The sequence below is a fragment of the Pseudophryne corroboree genome, chromosome 1, assembly GCF_028390025.1.
Source record: "Pseudophryne corroboree isolate aPseCor3 chromosome 1, aPseCor3.hap2, whole genome shotgun sequence".
NCBI classification, from domain to species: Eukaryota; Metazoa; Chordata; class Amphibia; order Anura; family Myobatrachidae; genus Pseudophryne; species Pseudophryne corroboree.
The window spans coordinates 41,666,880-41,686,050 of record NC_086444.1 but is presented as its reverse complement, the minus strand read 5'-3'; the positions used below and the strand labels follow the sequence as shown (position 1 = coordinate 41,686,050).

The following is a 19,171-nucleotide window of genomic DNA, read 5'->3' as shown; positions in this document are numbered from 1 at the left end:
CAGGCAGGGGGGCTGCTGCTGACCATGCCAGAGAAGGAGAGGAAAGAGCCAGCCCCCAGACTGCTGGGTCCCAGATCCTGCGCAATGGATCTGGCAGGTGCAGGGACCTGAACTTGCGCATTCAAGCAGCTGCTTTGGCTGCAGCCCATAGAAGCCGGATTGGGCTGACAATCAGGCAGAGACTAGCTTCCTACAGGAAGCCTGTTCTCTACTAATCGCAGGCCGGTCTGGCAGTCCCGGACAGAGGAAACGCCTCCCAATGGGACTGCCTGTTCTGCGGGTAACTGCCAGTCACAGTGAAGCCACTGAACCAGTGCAGTCACACAGACTGCAACTGGCTCAGCTGAGCTCATTGCAGTGGCGGATTTTACTGGAGGGGCTGCAGTCCTGCCATTGATTTTGTGATCAATTTGCACAACTTCTTTGTAAGCAATATTTGCAGTTTTCCCTTCAGGGATTAACACAAAAAGATGCTTGGAGCTACTAACTCATGAGTAAGCCACGTAAAGCTGCCCACAGAAGAAGCAGCTGGTCCTGAGATCTACGCCTGCAGCCCTGAGCGTTTGCTCCTGCAACTTGTTAATCGTCATGGCGAAGCAGACGCTTACGGGAGACTGCAGATGCTTGAATTGAAAAGGAAAATTGTTGGGGATAAAGGTTATAAAGGATATACGTGTTATAAATGCAGTCTCACCTGCGTCACATCCCGTTAGAATCTCTGCCTCAATTAGGTTCCTCTGCAGAGCAGTCACTGTATATCGGGTTCCGTTGCATAACTTGGGCGTGAGATTCTGCAAAAGCATGATCGGAACACCAGCTTTCAGTGTGCCGAGTGTCAAGTGTCTGTTTTTTCCTTTATTGCTCCTCTCCCTGATGTCACATCGAGAACATACCTACCTCAGTTTCTTTATAGGTCACTAAGCTGTACAATAGTGAAAACGTGATCCAAATTCATTGAGTGGTTTTTGCGTGATGCCGGAACAGACAGACAAATTCTGATTATTATTATTTTTTGTTTGCTTCATCTCCATAGTTCATAAACAGTCCATAGAGATGCATTTCTAAAAAAAAAAATGTTGGTATGTACAGACACAACCCTTACGGTTTTATTATATGTATAGATAATATACAACCAAAAAATGATGTTTTCTGTCACTTTGTCGCTAGATGGTCTAATAGCTTAATTTTACGATACTAAATAACTGTTAAATCTGGCACCTTGAGAGCTGTGTAAGATATCCGCGTACAAGCAAACAAACAAGCTTTTATTTATTGTGGTTAGAGGGATTGTGTCTCACCACAATTGCCCACATTTCTGTGGAACAGCTCCCTCTAAGGGAGAGGAAAACAAGACCTATACATTTTGCACCTGCAGTAGACGTGTGGAACTGGGCTGCAAAGCTAAAGGTGGAGAAATAGAATTCCGGGTCTTCCAGCTCACCATGAGCCAGCAAGACAGGGGTGTAAAACTCTCATACACCCACTGCACAGTGCACGGACGCCTGATAGAGGCCAGTTAGTAGGCCGGAATTTTGTAGCACCAGGGACTGATGACATTGGTTGTGCCAGGAGAGTATGGCAAGTGTGGCTGCAAGCCATTGCAACGGACTGATTGTTGAGCACAAGGAATGCTAGGATTTTTTAGGTTTGTGTGTCTTTGTACTCAGGCCTAAGCCTGAGTACAAAGACACTGTGCATTCACCAGATACCTGCCTAAGAGTACTTATTTCCAGTATCCTGCCTCTTAATAACAGATCATAGTACAGGATGAGTGTACTTACCCCTCCTGTACTATATAATCATGCCTGGAATACATATACATACAAAGACACAGTGCACTTACCCCTCCTGCATTAGGTAATGCATGATGAGAATAAGAAGGTTCTTCCTCCGGGCCTCTGTTCTCAGTTCATCCTATAACACAGAAGTGACAGTATTTGTGATACTCAGACTTACACTGTACATATGTGTACAGCTACAATACGCTCACAGAGCAGGGATTATTAGCAGATATTATTTTTATTATTACCGTAGATTTATAAAAGGTACAGACAGCAGAGAAGAACAGGACATTCATTATAGCAGGACATATAAGATAGGTAAAATAATTGCAGGCGTGAAAACAAAGCGAAGGAAGGGCCCTGTACATGCGATAGAGCTAGTAATCTAAATGGAAGAGGACATAGTGGAAAATAGCGAAGTGATGCTCAGAGATCCTGAGTGTAGGTGTGAGGGTGTATTAGTGGGAGTAGGGTAGGTGTGAGGGTGTATTAGTGTGGGTAGTGCAGGAGGGAGTAGGGTAGGTGTGAGGGTGCATTAGTGTGGGTAGTATAGGTGGGAGTAGGGTAGGTGTGAGGGTGTATTAGTGTGAGTAGTATAGGTGGGAGTAGGGTAGGTGTGAGGGTGCATTAGTGTGGGTAGTATAGGTGGGAGTAGGGTAGGTGTGAGGGTGTATTAGTGTGGGTAATATAGGTGGGAGTAGGTTAGGTGTGAGGGTGTATTAGTGTGGGTATTATAGGTGGGAGTAGGGCAGGTGTGAGGGTGTATTAGTGTGGGTAGTATAGGTGGGAGTAGGGTAGGTGTGGGGGTGAATTAGTGTGAGTAGTATAGGTGGGAGTAGGGTAGGTGTGAGGGTGTATTAGTGTGGGTAATATAGGTGGGAGTAGGGTAGGTGTGAGGGTGTATTAGTGTGGGTATTATAGGTGGGAGTAGGGCAGGTGTGAGGGTGTATTAGTGTGGGTAGTATAGGTGGGAGTAGGGTATGTGTGAGAGTGTATTAGTGTGGGTAGTATAGGTGGGAGTAGGGTAGGTGTGAGGGTGTATTAGTGTGGATAGTACAGATGGGAGTAGTGTAGGTGTGAGGGTGTATTAGTGGGAGTAGGGTAGGTGTGAGGGTGTATTAGTGTGGGTAGTATAGGTGGGAGTAGGGTAGGCGTGAGGGTGTATTAGTGTGGGTAGTATAGGTGGGAGTAGGGTAGGTGTGAGGGTGTATTAGTGTGGGTAGTATAGGTGGGAGTAGGGTAGGTTTGAGGGTGTATTAGTGTGGGTAGTATAGGTGGGAGTAGGGCAGGTGTGAGGGTGTATTAGTGTGGGTAGTAGATGGGAGTAGGGTAGGTGTGAGGGTGTATAGGCACAGTAGTATAGGTGGGAATAGGGTAGGTGTAAGGGTGTATTATTGTGGGTAGTATAGGTGGGAGTAGGGTAGGTGTGAGGGTGTATAGGGACAGTAGTATAGGTGGGAGTAGGGTAGGTGTGAGCGTGTATAGGGGGAGTAGAATAGGTGGGAGTAGGGTAGGTGTGAGGGTGTATAGACGGAGTAGTATAAGTGGGAGTAGGGTAGGTGTGAGGGTATATAGTAGTAGTATAGGTGGAAGTATAGTAGGTGTGAGGGTGTACAGTGGGGAGTAGTATAGGAGGGAGTAGGGTAGGTGTGAGGGTATATTAGTGTGAGTAGTATAGGTGTGAGGGTGTATAGGAGGAGTAGTATAGGTGGGAGTAGGGTAGGTGTAGGGATGTATAGGGGGAGTAGTATAGGTGGGAGTAGGGTAGGTGTGAGGGTGTGTGGGGGAGTAGTATAGGTGGGAGTAGGGTAGATGTGAGGGTATATAGGGGGAGTAGTATAGGTGGGAGTAGGGCAGATGTGAGGGTATATCGGGGGAGTAGTATAGGTGGGAGTAAGGTAGGTGTGATGGTGTATAGGGGGAGTAGTATAGGTGGGAGTAGGGTAGATGTGAGGGTATATAGGGGGAGTAGTATAGGTTGGAGTAGGGTAGGTGTGAGGGTATATAGGAGGAGTAGAATAGGTGGGAGTAGGGTAGATGTGAGGGTATATAGGGGGAGTAGTATAGGTGGGAGTAGGGTAGATGTGAGGGTATATAGGGGGAGTAGTATAGGTGGGAGTAGGGTAGGTGTGAGGGTATATAGTAGTAGTATAGGTGGAAGTATAGTAGGTGTGAGGGTGTACAGTGGGGAGTAGTATAGGAGGGAGTAGGGTAGGTGTGAGGGTATATTAGTGTGAGTAGTATAGGTGGGAGTAGGGTAGGTGTGAGGGTGTATAGGAGGAGTAGTATAGGTGGGAGTAGGGTAGGTGTGAGGGTGTGTAGGGGGAGTAGTATAGGTGGGAGTAGGGTAGATGTGAGGGTATATAGGGGGAGTAGTATAGGTGGGAGAAGGGTAGATGTGAGGGTATATAGGGGAGTAGTATAGGTGGGAGTAGGGTAGATGTGAGGGTATATAGGGGGAGTAGTATAGGTGGGAGTAGGGTAGGTGTGAGGGTGTGTAGGGGGAGTAGTATAGGTGGGAGTAGGGTAGATGTGAGGGTATATAGGGGGAGTAGTATAGGTGGGAGTAGGGTAGATGTGAGGGTATATAGGGGAGTAGTATAGGTGGGAGTAGGGTAGGTGTGATGGTGTATAGGGGGAGTAGTATAGGTGGGAGTAGGGTAGATGTGAGGGTATATAGGGGGAGTAGTATAGGTGGGAGTAGGGTAGGTGTGAGGGTATATAGGGGGAGTAGTATAGGTGGGAGTAGGGTAGATGTGAGGGTATATAGGGGAGTAGTATAGGTGGGAGTAGGGTAGATGTGAGGGTATATAGGGGGAGTAGTATAGGTGGGAGTAGGGTAGGTGTGAGGGTGTATAGGAGGAGTAGTATAGGTGGGAGTAGGGTAGGTGTGAGGGTATATAGGAGGAGTAGTATAGGTGGGAGTAGGGTAGATGTGAAGGTATATAGGGTGAGTAGTATAGGTGGGAGTAGGGTAGGTGTGATGGTGTATAGGGGGAGTAGTATAGGTGTGATGGTGTATAGGGTGAGTAGTATAGGTGGGAGTAGGGTAGGTGTGATGGTGTATAGGGGGAGTAGTATAGGTGTGATGGTGTAAAGGGGGAGTAGTATAGGTGGGAGTAGGGTAGATGTGAGGGTATATAGGGGGAGTAGTATAGGTGGGAGTAGGGTAGATGTGAGGGTATATAGGGGGAGTAGGGTAGATGTGAGGGTATATAGGGGGAGTAGTATAGGTGGGAGTAGGGTAGATGTGAGGGTATATAGGGGGAGTAGTATAGGTGGGAGTAGGGTAGGTGTGAGGGTGTATAGGAGGAGTAGTATAGGTGGGAGTAGGGTAGGTGTGAGGGTATATAGGAGGAGTAGTATAGGTGGGAGTAGGGTAGATGTGAAGGTATATAGGGTGAGTAGTATAGGTGGGAGTAGGGTAGATGTGAGGGTATATAGGGGGAGTAGTATAGGTGGGAGTAGGGTAGATGTGAGGGTATATAGGGGGAGTAGTATAGGTGGGAGTAGGGTAGGTGTGATGGTGTATAGGGGGAGTAGTATAGGTGGGAGTAGGGTAGATGTGAGGGTATATAGGGGGAGTAGTATAGGTGGGAGTAGGGTAGGTGTGATGGTGTATAGGGGGAGTAGTATAGGTGGGAGTAGGGTAGATGTGAGGGTATATAAGGGGAGTAGTATAGGTGGGAGTAGGGTAGATGTGAAGGTATATAGGGTGAGTAGTATAGGTGGGAGTAGGGTAGATGTGAAGGTATATAGGGTGAGTAGTATAGGTGGGAGTAGGGTAGGTGTGATGGTGTATAGGGGGAGTAGTATAGGTGGGAGTAGGGTAGGTGTGAGGGTGTATAGGAGGAGTAGTATAGGTGGGAGTAGGGTAGATGTGAGGGTATATAGGGGGAGTAGTATAGGTGGGAGTAGGGTAGATGTAAGGGTATATAGGGGGAGTAGTATAGGTGGGAGTAGGGTAGATGTGAGGGTATATAGGGGGAGTAGGGTAGGTGTGATGGTGTATAGGGGGAGTAGTATAGGTGGGAGTAGGGTAGATGTAAGGGTATATAGGGGGAGTAGTATAGGTGGGAGTAGGGTAGATGTGAGGGTATATAGGGGGAGTAGTATAGGTGGGAGTAGGGTAGATGTGAGGGTATATAGGGGGAGTAGTATAGGTGGGAGTAGGGTAGATGTGAGGGTATAGGGGGAGTAGTATACGTGGGAGTAGGGTAGGTGTGATGGTGTATAGGGGGAGTAGTATAGGTGTGATGGTGTAAAGGGGGAGTAGTATAGGTGGGAGTAGGGTAGGTGTGATGGTGTATAGGGGGAGTAGTATAGGTGGGAGTAGGGTAGGTGTGATGGTGTATAGGGGGAGTAGTATAGGTGGGAGTAGGGTAGGTGTGATGGTGTAAAGGGGGAGTAGTATAGGTGGGAGTAGGGTAGATGTAAGGGTATATAGGGGGAGTAGTATAGGTGGGAGTAGGGTAGATGTGAAGGTATATAGGGTGAGTAGTATAGGTGGGAGTAGGGTAGGTGTGATGGTGTATAGGGGGAGTAGTATGGGTGTGATGGTGTAAAGGGGGAGTAGTATAGGTGGGAGTAGGGTAGGTGTGAGGGTGTATAGGAGGAGTAGTATAGGTGGGAGTAGGGTAGGTGTGATGGTGTATAGGGGGAGTAGTATAGGTGTGATGGTGTAAAGGGGGAGTAGTATAGGTGGGAGTAGGGTAGATGTGAAGGTATATAGGGTGAGTAGTATAGGTGGGAGTAGGGTAGGTGTGATGGTGTATAGGGGGAGTAGTATAGGTGTGATGGTGTAAAGGGGGAGTAGTATAGGTGGGAGTAGGGTAGATGTGAAGGTATATAGGGGGAGTAGTATAGGTGGGAGTAGGGTAGATGTGAGGGTATATAGGGGGAGTAGTATAGGTGGGAGTAGGGTAGGTGTGATGGTGTATAGGGGGAGTAGTATAGGTGTGATGGTGTAAAGGGGGAGTAGTATAGGTGGGAGTAGGGTAGATGTGAAGGTATATAGGGGGAGTAGTATAGGTGGGAGTAGGGTAGATGTGAGGGTATATAGGGGGAGTAGTATAGGTGGGAGTAGGGTAGGTGTGATGGTGTATAGGGGGAGTAGTATAGGTGTGATGGTGTAAAGGGGGAGTAGTATAGGTGGGAGTAGGGTAGGTGTGAGGGTATATAGGGGGAGTAGTATAGGTGGGAGTAGGGTAGGTGTGATGGTGTATAGGGGGAGTAGTATAGGTGGGAGTAGGGTAGGTGTGATGGTGTAAAGGGGGAGTAGTATAGGTGGGAGTAGGGTAGATGTGAGGGTATATAGGGGGAGTAGTATAGGTGGGAGTAGGGTAGATGTGAGGGTATATAGGGGGAGTAGTATAGGTGGGAGTAGGGTAGGTGTGATGGTGTATAGGGGGAGTAGTATAGGTGTGATGGTGTAAAATAAGATTTTACTTACCGATAAATCTATTTCTCGGAGTCCGTAGTGGATGCTGGGGTTCCTGAAAGGACCATGGGGAATAGCGGCTCCGCAGGAGACAGGGCACAAAAAGTAAAGCTTTTTCAGATCAGGTGGTGTGCACTGGCTCCTCCCCCTATGACCCTCCTCCAGACTCCAGTTAGGTACTGTGCCCGGACGAGCGTACACAATAAGGGAGGATTTTGAATCCCGGGTAAGACTCATACCAGCCACACCAATCACACCGTACAACCTGTGATCTAAACCCAGTTAACAGTATGATAACAGCGGAGCCTCTGAAAGATGGCTTCCTTCAACAATAACCCGAATTAGTTAACAATAACTATGTACAATTTATGCAGATAATCCGCACTTGGGATGGGCGCCCAGCATCCACTACGGACTCCGAGAAATAGATTTATCGGTAAGTAAAATCTTATTTTCTCTATCGTCCTAGTGGATGCTGGGGTTCCTGAAAGGACCATGGGGATTATACCAAAGCTCCCAAACGGGCGGGAGAGTGCGGATGACTCTGCAGCACCGAATGAGAGAACTCCAGGTCCTCCTTAGCCAGAGTATCAAATTTGTAAAATTTTACAAACGTGTTCTCCCCTGACCACGTAGCTGCTCGGCAAAGTTGTAATGCCGAGACCCCTCGGGCAGCCGCCCAAGATGAGCCCACCTTCCTTGTGGAGTGGGCCTTTACAGATTTAGGCTGTGGCAGGCCTGCCACAGAATGTGCAAGTTGGATTGTGCTACAGATCCAACGAGCAATCGTCTGCTTAGACGCAGGAGCACCCATCTTGTTGGGTGCATACAATATAAACAACGAGTCAGATTTTCTGACTCCAGCTGTCCTTGCAATATATATTTTTAATGCTCTGACAACGTCCAGTAACTTGGAGTCCTCCAAGTCACTTGTAGCCGCAGGCACTACAATAGGCTGGTTCAGATGAAATGCTGACACCACCTTAGGGAGAAAATGCGGACGAGTCCGCAGTTCTGCCCTGTCCGAATGGAAAATCAGATATGGGCTTTTGTAAGACAAAGCTGCCAATTCTGATACTCTCCTGGCAGAAGCCAGGGCTAGAAGCATGGTCACTTTCCAAGTGAGATATTTCAAATCCACCTTATTTAGTGGTTCAAACCAATGAGATTTCAGAAAGTCCAAAACCACATTGAGATCCCACGGTGCCACTGGAGGCACCACAGGAGGCTGTATATGCAGCACTCCCTTAACAAAGGTCTGGACTTCAGGGACTGAAGCCAATTCTTTTTGAAAGAAAATCGACAGGGCCGAAATTTGAACCTTAATAGATCCCAATTTGAGACCCATAGACAATCCTGATTGCAGGAAATGTAGGAATCGACCCAGTTGAAATTCCTCCGTCGGAGCACTCCGATCTTCGCACCACGCAACATATTTTCGCCAAATTCGGTGATAATGTTGCACGGTTACTTCCTTCCTTGCTTTAATCAAAGTAGGAATGACTTCTTCCGGCATGCCTTTTTCCTTTAGGATCCGGCGTTCAACCGCCATGCCGTCAAACGCAGCCGCGGTAAGTCTTGAAACAGACAGGGACCCTGCTGAAGCAAGTCCCTCCTTAGAGGTAGAGGCCACGGATCTTCCGTGATCATCTCTTGAAGTTCCGGGTACCAAGTCCTTCTTGGCCAATCCGGAACCACTAGTATCGTTCTTACGCCTCTTTGCCGTATAATTCTCAATACTTTTGGTATGAGAGGCAGAGGAGGAAACACATACACCGACTGGTACACCCAAGGCGTTACCAGCGCGTCCACAGCTATTGCCTGCGGATCTCTTGACCTGGCGCAATACCTGTCCAGTTTTTTGTTGAGGCGAGACGCCATCATGTCCACCATTGGTCTTTCCCAACGGGTTACCAGCATGTGGAAGACTTCTGGATGAAGTCCCCACTCTCCCGGGTGAAGATCGTGTCTGCTGAGGAAGTCTGCTTCCCAGTTGTCCACTCCCGGGATGAACACTGCTGACAGTGCTATCACATGATTCTCTGCCCAGCGAAGAATCCTTGCAGCTTCTGCCATTGCACTCCTGCTTCTTGTGCCGCCCTGTCTGTTCACATGGGCGACTGCCGTGATGTTGTCCGACTGGATCAACACCGGTTTTCCCTGAAGCAGAGGTTCTGCCTGGCTTAGAGCATTGTATATTGCTCTTAGTTCCAGAATGTTTATGTGAAGAGACGTTTCCAGGCTCGTCCATACTCCCTGGAAGTTTCTTCCTTGTGTGACTGCTCCCCAGCCTCTCAGGCTGGCGTCCGTGGTCACCAGGATCCAATCCTGTATGCCGAATCTGCGGCCCTCCAATAGATGAGGACTCTGCAACCACCACAGAAGAGACACCCTTGTCCTTGGAGACAGGGTTATCCGTAGGTGCATCTGAAGATGCGACCCTGACCATTTGTCCAACAGATCCCTTTGGAAAATTCTTGCGTGGAATCTGCCGAATGGAATTGCTTCGTAAGAAGCCACCATTTTTCCCAGGACTCTTGTGCATTGATGTACAGACACCTTTCCTGGTTTTAGGAGGTTCCTGACAAGGTCGGATAACTCCTTGGCTTTTTCCTCCGGGAGAAAAACCTTTTTCTGAACCGTGTCCAGAATCATCCCTAGGAACAGCAGACGAGTTGTCGGCATTAACTGGGATTTTGGAATATTCAGAATCCACCCGTGCTGTTTTAGCACTTCTTGAGACAGTGCTAATCCCATCTCTAGCTGTTCTCTGGACCTCGCCCTTATTAGGAGATCGTCCAAGTATGGGATAATTAATATGCCTTTTCTTCGAAGAAGAATCATCATCTCGGCCATTACCTTTGTAAAGATCCGAGGTGCCGTGGACAATCCGAACGGCAGCGTCTGAAACTGATAGTGACAGTTTTGTACAACGAACCTGAGGTACCCCTGGTGTGAGGGGTAAATTGGAACGTGGAGATACGCATCCTTGATGTCCAAGGATACCATAAAGTCCCCCTCTTCCAGGTTCGCTATCACTGCTCTGAGTGACTCCATCTTGAACTTGAACTTCTTTATGTACAGGTTCAAGGACTTCAGATTTAGAATAGGCCTTACCGAGCCATCCGGCTTCGGTACCACAAAAAGAGTGGAATAATACCCCTTCCCTTGTTGTAGAAGAGGTACCTTGACTATCACCTGCTGAGAATACAGCTTGTGAATGGCTTCCAAAACCGTCTCCCTTTCGGAGGGGGACGTTGGTAAAGCAGACTTCAGGAAACGGCGAGGTGGATCTGTCTCTAATTCCAACCTGTACCCTTGAGATATTATCTGCAGGATCCAGGGATCTACCTGCGAGTGAGCCCACTGCGCGCTGTAATTTTTGAGACGACCGCCCACCGTCCCCGAGTCCGCTTGAGAAGCCCCAGCGTCATGCTGAGGCTTTTGTAGAAGCCGGGGAGGGCTTCTGTTCCTGGGAAGGAGCTGCGTGTTGCTGTCTCTTCCCTCGACCTCTGCCTCGTGGCAGATATGAATAGCCCTTTGCTCTCTTATTTTTAAAGGAACGAAAGGGCTGCGGTTGAAAAGTCGGTGCCTTTTTCTGTTGGGGAGTGACTTGAGGTAGAAAGGTGGATTTCCCGGCTGTAGCCGTGGCCACCAAATCTGATAGACCGACTCCAAATAACTCCTCCCCTTTATACGGCAAAACTTCCATATGCCGTTTTGAATCCGCATCGCCTGTCCACTGTCGCGTCCATAAAGCTCTTCTGGCCGAAATGGACATAGCACTTACCCGTGATGCCAGTGTGCAGATATCCCTCTGTGCATCACGCATATAAAGAAATGCATCCTTTATTTGTTCTAACGACAGTAAAATATTGTCCCTGTCCAGGGTATCAATATTTTCAATCAGGGACTCTGACCAAACTACCCCAGCACTGCCCATCCAGGCAGTCGCTACAGCTGGTCGTAGTATAACACCTGCATGTGTGTATATACTTTTTTGGATATTTTCCATCCTCCTATCTGATGGATCTTTAAGTGCGGCCGTCTCAGGAGAGGGTAACGCCACTTGTTTAGATAAGCGTGTTAGCGCCTTGTCCACCCTAGGAGGTGTTTCCCAGCGCTCCCTAACCTCTGGCGGGAAAGGGTATAATGCCAATAATTTCTTTGAAATTATCAGCTTTTTATCAGGGGCAACCCACGCTTCATTACACACGTCATTTAATTCTTCTGATTCAGGAAAAACTATAGGTAGTTTTTTCATACCCCACATAATACCCTGTTTAGTGGTACCTGTAGTATCAGCTAAATGTAACGCCTCCTTCATTGCCAAAATCATATAACGTGTGGCCCTACTGGAAAATACGGTTGAATCGTCACCGTCACCACTGGAGTCAGTGCCTGCGTCTGGGTCTGTGTCGACCGACTGAGGCAAAGGGCGTTTCACAGCCCCTGACGGTGTTTGAGTCGCCTGGACAGGCACTAATTGATTGTCCGGCCGCCTCATGTCGTCAAACGACTGCTTTAGCGTGTTGACACTATCCCGTAGTTCCATAAATAAAGGCATCCATTCTGGTGTCGACTCCCTAGGGGGTGACATCCTCATATTTGGCAATTGCTCCGCCTCCACACCAATATCGTCCTCATACATGTCGACACACACGTACCGACACACAGCAGACACACAGGGAATGCTCCTAACGAAAACAGGACCCACTAGCCCTTTGGGGAGACAGAGGGAGAGTTTGCCAGCACACACCAAAAGCGCTATATATATATATCAGGGATAGCCTTATAATAAGTGCTCCCTTATAGCTGCTTTGTTATATCAAAATATCGCCATAAATTTGCCCCCCCCTCTCTGTTTTACCCTGTTTCTGTAGTGCAGTGCAGGGGAGAGACTTGGGAGCCGTCCTGACCAGCGGAGCTGTGAGAGGAAATGGCGCCGTGTGCTGAGGAGATAGGCCCCGCCCCTTTTCTGGCGGGCTCGTCTCCCGCTATTTAGAAAAATCAGGCAGGGGTTAAATATCTCCATATAGCCTCTAGGGGCTATATGTGAGGTATTTTTAGCCTTTATAGGTATTCATTTGCCTCCCAGGGCGCCCCCCTCCCAGCGCCCTGCACCCTCAGTGACTGCCGTGTGAAGTGTGCTGAGAGGAAAATGGCGCACAGCTGCAGTGCTGTGCGCTACCTTTAGAAGACTGCAGGAGTCTTCAGCCGCCGATTCTGGACCTCTTCTGACTTCAGCATCTGCAAGGGGGCCGGCGGCGCGGCTCCGGTGACCATCCAGGCTGTACCTGTGATCGTCCCTCTGGAGCTTGATGTCCAGTAGCCAAGAAGCCAATCCATCCTGCACGCAGGTGAGTTGACTCCTTCTCCCCTCAGTCCCTCGCAGCAGTGATCCTGTTGCCAGCAGGAATCACTGTAAAATAAAAAACCTAGCTAAACTTTTTCTAAGCAGCTCTTTAGGAGAGCCACCTAGATTGCACCCTTCTCGGCCGGGCACAAAAATCTAACTGGAGTCTGGAGGAGGGTCATAGGGGGAGGAGCCAGTGCACACCACCTGATCTGAAAAAGCTTTACTTTTTGTGCCCTGTCTCCTGCGGAGCCGCTATTCCCCATGGTCCTTTCAGGAACCCCAGCATCCACTAGGACGATAGAGAAAGGGGGAGTAGTATAGGTGGGAGTAGGGTAGGTGTGATGGTGTATAGGGGGAGTAGTATAGGTGTGATGGTGTAAAGGGGGAGTAGTATAGGTGGGAGTAGGGTAGATGTGAAGGTATATAGGGGGAGTAGTATAGGTGGGAGTAGGGTAGATGTGAGGGTATATAGGGGGAGTAGTATAGGTGGGAGTAGGGTAGGTGTGATGGTGTATAGGGGGAGTAGTATAGGTGTGATGGTGTAAAGGGGGAGTAGTATAGGTGGGAGTAGGGTAGGTGTGAGGGTATATAGGGGGAGTAGTATAGGTGGGAGTAGGGTAGGTGTGATGGTGTAAAGGGGGAGTAGTATAGGTGGGAGTAGGGTAGATGTGAGGGTATATAGGGGGAGTAGTATAGGTGGGAGTAGGGTAGATGTGAGGGTATATAGGGGGAGTAGTATAGGTGGGAGTAGGGTAGGTGTGATGGTGTATAGGGGGAGTAGTATAGGTGTGATGGTGTAAAGGGGGAGTAGTATAGGTGGGAGTAGGGTAGGTGTGATGGTGTATAGGGGGAGTAGTATAGGTGTGATGGTGTAAAGGGGGAGTAGTATAGGTGGGAGTAGGGTAGGTGTGATGGTGTAAAGGGGGAGTAGTATAGGTGTGATGGTGTAAAGGGGGAGTAGTATAGGTGGGAGTAGGGTAGGTGTGATGGTGTAAAGGGGGAGTAGTATAGGTGTGATGGTGTAAAGGGGGAGTAGTATAGGTGTGATGGTGTATAGGGGGAGTAGTATAGGTGGGAGTAGGGTAGGTGTGATGGTGTATAGGGGGAGTAGTATAGGTGTGATGGTGTAAAGGGGGAGTAGTATAGGTGGGAGTAGGGTAGCTGCAAGGTGCATTAATAGGGATTGGGTAAAATTCCGTAATAGTCCGGACCCCGGAATGACGGACAGGACCAGCTCCCCGCAACAAACTGTGCCATTCTGGAGCTTGTAGTGCACCTCTCTTTCCATGTGGTGTCTCATCCGGTGAGGTGTTGCTGACAGCTGTCACCAGGGAGGTGAGGAGAGAGAGATTTCAGCCTCCCTATATGATACGGACCGTTCCAGTTATTACACCATCCTATACGGGAACGGTCCATATCATACGTGGAGCCTGTAATCTCTCCCTCCCCGCCTCCCGGGTGCAGCTGTCACAGGCACCCCCAGCCCCCCTCAAGCCAAATCACCTCCCGGACGGGAAGAGACCGAGGATGTCAGGGAGGAAGAGGGAGAGACACGGCGGTAGAGACAGGGAGGGAAAGAGTATGCAAGAGTGCGTCAGGGAGAGAAAGAGGGGGCGACAAAGAGATGGGTGGTGCCCATGTAAAAGATCTTAAAAGGCTGAGACCCTCTAGGTGAAGGTGCTGGCAAATAAAATATTAAAACATTCTGTGTCCAGTTTTCATTTTAATATTCCTTTAACAGAGGGACCTGCCCTTAATGCCCCGCCTGCTGGTACTTGAGGTTCTCCAAGTGCCAGCAAGCAGAGAGGCTTGCTGGGACCTGTAGCCTCCTGTAAAAGACAATATTATTATATCTCTCACTAATGGACTATCGACTCGTCACCCACAGCCCAGGGGTGCTGGGGATAGCCCCGGCCTTGGGTGCCCTAGAGAGGGGGGACCCCCTTATTGGGAAGGTTCACACTTCCCCAGGAATCCCCAGCCTGGGCCTACTAGTTAGGGGGAAAGGGAGTATAAATGCGCTAGCCGTGGGACCCCATCAAGTGTATCCCCAGGCTGTGGCATTACCCCCTGCTAGTGGAGGCCAGCGCTGGTTCTGAAAATATGGAGAACCCTACTTGTTTTGTTCCCGTATTTTTAGAACCAGGGCCGGTTCCAAGAACTCGGTGTTGGTTCATTAAATATAGGGGGCCCCTCCACATTTTGTTCCCCATATTTTTGGGACCAGGGTCGGCTCAAAGAGCCCAGGGCCAGTTATGCATTTGGGGGGAACCCCATACATTTTTTTGGAACATTAAAATCCTGTCCCCATCCCCCTTTCACCATTATAATTAATGACATTGCTCATTAATGAATCCCCTATTCCCCAGCCAATAATAAGAATTTACTTACCGATAATTCTATTTCTCGGAGTCCGTAGTGGATGCTGGGGTTCCTGAAAGGACCATGGGGAATAGCGGCTCCGCAGGAGACAGGGCACAAAAGTAAAGCTTTCCGATCAGGTGGTGTGCACTGGCTCCTCCCCCTATGACCCTCCTCCAAGCCAGTTAGGTACTGTGCCCGGACGAGCGTACACAATAAGGGAGGAATTTTGAATCCCGGGTAAGACTCATACCAGCCACACCAATCACACCGTACAACTTGTGATCTAAACCCAGTTAACAGTATGATAACAGCGGAGCCTCTGAAAAGATGGCTCACAACAATAATAACCCGATCTTTGTAACTATGTACAAGTATTGCAGATAATCCGCACTTGGGATGGGCGCCCAGCATCCACTACGGACTCCGAGAAATAGAATTATCGGTAAGTAAATTCTTATTTTCTCTATCGTCCTAGTGGATGCTGGGGTTCCTGAAAGGACCATGGGGATTATACCAAAGCTCCCAAACGGGCGGGAGAGTGCGGATGACTCTGCAGCACCGAATGAGAGAACTCCAGGTCCTCCTTAGCCAGGGTATCAAATTTGTAGAATTTAGCAAACGTGTTTGCCCCTGACCAAGTAGCTGCTCGGCAAAGTTGTAAAGCCGAGACCCCTCGGGCAGCCGCCCAAGATGAGCCCACCTTCCTTGTGGAATGGGCATTTACATATTTTGGCTGTGGCAGGCCTGCCACAGAATGTGCAAGCTGAACTGTATTACACATCCAACTAGCAATAGTCTGCTTAGAAGCAAGAGCACCCAGTTTGTTGGGTGCATACAGGATAACAGCAAGTCAGTTTTCCTGACTCCAGCCGTCCTGGAACATATTTTCAGGGCCCTGACAACATCTAGCAACTTGGAGTCCTCCAAGTCCCTAGTAGGTGCAAGGCACCACAATAAGCTGGTTCAGGTGAAACACTGACACCACCTTAGGGAGAGACTGGGGACGAGTCCGCAGCTCTGCCCTGTCCGAATGGACAAACAGATATGGGCTTTTTTGAGAAAAAACCACCAATTTGACACTCGCCTGGTCCAGGCCAGGGCCAAGAGCATGGTCACTTTTCATGTGAGATGCTTCAAATCCACAGATTTGACTGGTTTTAAACCAATGTGATTTGAGGAATCCCAGAACTACGTTGAGATCCCACAGTGCCACTGGAGGCACAAAAGGGGGTTGTATATGCAATACTCCCTTGACAAACTTCTGGACTTCAGGAACTGAAGCCAATTCTTTCTGGAAGAAAATCGACAGGGCCGAAATTTGAACCTTAATGGACCCCAATTTGAGGCCCATAGACACTCCTGTTTGCAGGAATGCAGGAAACGACCGAGTTGAGATTTCTTTGTGGGGCCTTCCTGGCCTCACACCACGCAACATATTTTCGCCACATGTGGTGATAATGTTGTGCGGTCACCTCCTTTCTGGCTTTGACCAGGGTAGGAATGACCTCTTCCGGAATGCCTTTTTCCCTTAGGATCCGGCTTTCCACCGCCATGCCGACAAACGCAGCTGCGGTAAGTCTTGGAACAGACATGGTACTTGCTGAAGCAAGTCCCTTCTTAGCGGCAGAGGCCATAAGACCTCTGTAAGCATCTCTTGAAGTTCCGGGTACCAAGTCCTTCTTGGCCAATCCGGAGCCATGAGTATAGTTCTTACTCCTCTACGTCTTATAATTCTCAGCACCTTAGGTATGAGAAGCAGAGGAGGGAACACATACACCGACTGGTACACCCACGGTGTTACCAGAACGTCCACAGCTATTGCCTGAGGGTCTCTTGACCTGGCGCAATACCTGTCCCGTTTTTTTGTTCAGACGGGACGCCATCATGTCCACCTTTGGTATTTCCCAACGGTTTACAATCATGTGGAAAAAACTTCCCGATGAAGTTTCCACTCTCCCGGGTGGAGGTCGTGCCTGCTGAGGAAGTCTGCTTCCCAGTTTCCATTCCCGGGATGAAACACTGCTGACAGTGCTATCACATGATTTTCCGCCCAGCGAAAAGTCCTTGCAGTTTTTGCCATTGCCCTCCTGCTTCTTGTGTCGCCCTGTCTGTTTACGTGGGCGACTGCCGTGATGTTTTTCCCACTGGATCAATACCGGCTGACCTTGAAGCAGAGGTCTTGCTAAGCTTAGAGCATTATAAATTTACCCTTAGCTCCAGTATATTTATGTGGAGAAAAGTCTCCAGACTTGATCACACTCCCTGGAAATTTTTTCCTTGTGTGACTGCTCCCCAGCCTCTCGGGCTGGGCTCCGTGGTCACCAGCATCCAATCCTGAATGCCGAATCTGCGGCCCTCTAGAAGATGAGCACTCTATAACCACCACAGGAGAGACACCCTTGTCCTTGGATATAGGGTTATCCGCTGATGCATCTGAAGATGCGATCCGGACCATTTGTCCAGCAGATCCCACTGAAAAGTTCTTGCGTGAAATCTGCCGAATGGAATTGCTTCGTAGGAAGCCACCATTTTTACCAGGACCCTTGTGCAATGATGCACTGTTTTTAGGAGGTTCCTGACTAGCTCGGATAACTCCCTGGCTTTCTCTTCCGGGAGAAACACCTTTTTCTGGACTGTGTCCAGAATCATCACTAGGCACAGCAGACGTGTCGTCGGGATCAGCTGCGATTTTGGAATATTTAGAATCCACCCGTGCTGTTGTAGCAGTATCCGAGATAGTGCTACTCCGACCTCCAACTGTTCCCTGGACTATGCCCTTATCAGGAGATCGTCCAAGTAAGGGATAATTAAGACGCCTTTTCTTCGAAGAAGAATCATCATTTCGGCCATTACCTTGGTAAAGACCCGGGGTGCCGTGGACAATCCAAACGGCAGCGTCTGAAACTGATAGTGACAGTTCTGCACCACGAACCTGAGGTACCCTTAGTGAGAAGGGCAAATTTGGGACATAGAGGTAAGCATCCCTGATGTCCCGGGACACTATATAGTCCCCTTCTTCCTGGTTCGTTATCACTGCTCCGAGTGACTCCATCTTGATTTGAACCTTTGTAAGTGTTCAAAAAAATTTTTAGAATAAGTCTCACCTAGCCTTCTGGCTTCAGTACCACAATATAGTGTGGAATAATACCCCTTTTCTTGTAGTAGGAGGGGTAATTTAATTATCACCTGCTGGGAATACAGCTTGTGAATTTTTTCCCATACTGCCTCCTTGTCGGAGGGAGACCTTGGTAAAGCAGACTTCAGGAGCCTGCGAAGGGGAAATGTCTCGACATTCCAATCTGTACCCCTGGGATACTACTTGTAGGATCCAGGGGTCCTGTACGGTCTCAGCGCCATGCTGAGAACTTGTCAGAAGCGGTGGAACGCTTCTGTTCCTGGGAATGGGCTGCCTGCTGCAGTCTTCTTCCCTTTCCTCTATCCCTGGGCAGATATGATCTTATAGGGACGAAAGGACTGAGGCTGAAAAGACGGTGTCTTTTTCTGCAGAGATGTGACTTAGGGTAAAAACGGCGGATTTTCCAGCAGTTGCCGTGGCCACCAGGTCCGATGGACCGACCCCAAATAACTCCTCTTCCTTTATACGGCAATACACCCTTGTGCCGTTTGGAATCTGCATCACCTGACCACTGTCGTGTCCATAACATCTTCTGGCAGATATGGACATCGCATTTACTCTTGATGCCAGAGTGCAAATATCCCTCTGTGCATCTCGCATATATAGAAATGCATCCTTTAAATGCTCTATAGTCAATAAAATACTGTCCCTGTCAAGGGTATCAATATTTTTAGTCAGGGAATCCGACCAAGCCACCCCAGCTCTGCACATCCAGGCTGAGGCGATCGCTGGTCGCAGTATAACACCAGTATGTGTGTATATACTTTTTATGATATTTTCCAGCCTCCTGTCAGCTGGTCCTTGAGGACGGCCCTATCTATAGACGGTACCGCCACTTGTTTTGATAAGCGTGTGAGCGCCTTATCCACCCTAAGGGGTGTTTCCCAACGCGCCCTAACTTCTGGCGGGAAAGGGTATACCGCCCATAATTTTCTATCGGGGGGAACCCACGCATCATCACACACTTTATTTAATTTATCTGATTCAGGAAAAACTACGGTAGTTTTTTCACATCCCACATAATACCCTCTTTTGTGGTACTTGTAGTATCAGAAATATGTAACACCTCCTTCATTGCCTTTAACGTGTGG

The 19,171-nt window shown here is 48.8% G+C and overlaps 1 protein-coding gene across 2 annotated transcripts in view; it reads right to left on the bottom strand.

Annotated features, from left to right (window-relative positions):
• Positions 1-19,171, bottom strand: part of KATNAL2 (katanin catalytic subunit A1 like 2) — a 103,216-nt gene that overhangs the window by 63,572 nt on the left and 20,473 nt on the right. For both annotated transcript variants that reach the window (XM_063958625.1, XM_063958632.1), the window contains exon 2: positions 1,844-1,914. In XM_063958625.1, the coding sequence (XP_063814695.1) occupies positions 1,844-1,914 (71 nt within the window). The remainder of the gene's footprint in view (positions 1-1,843; positions 1,915-19,171) is intronic.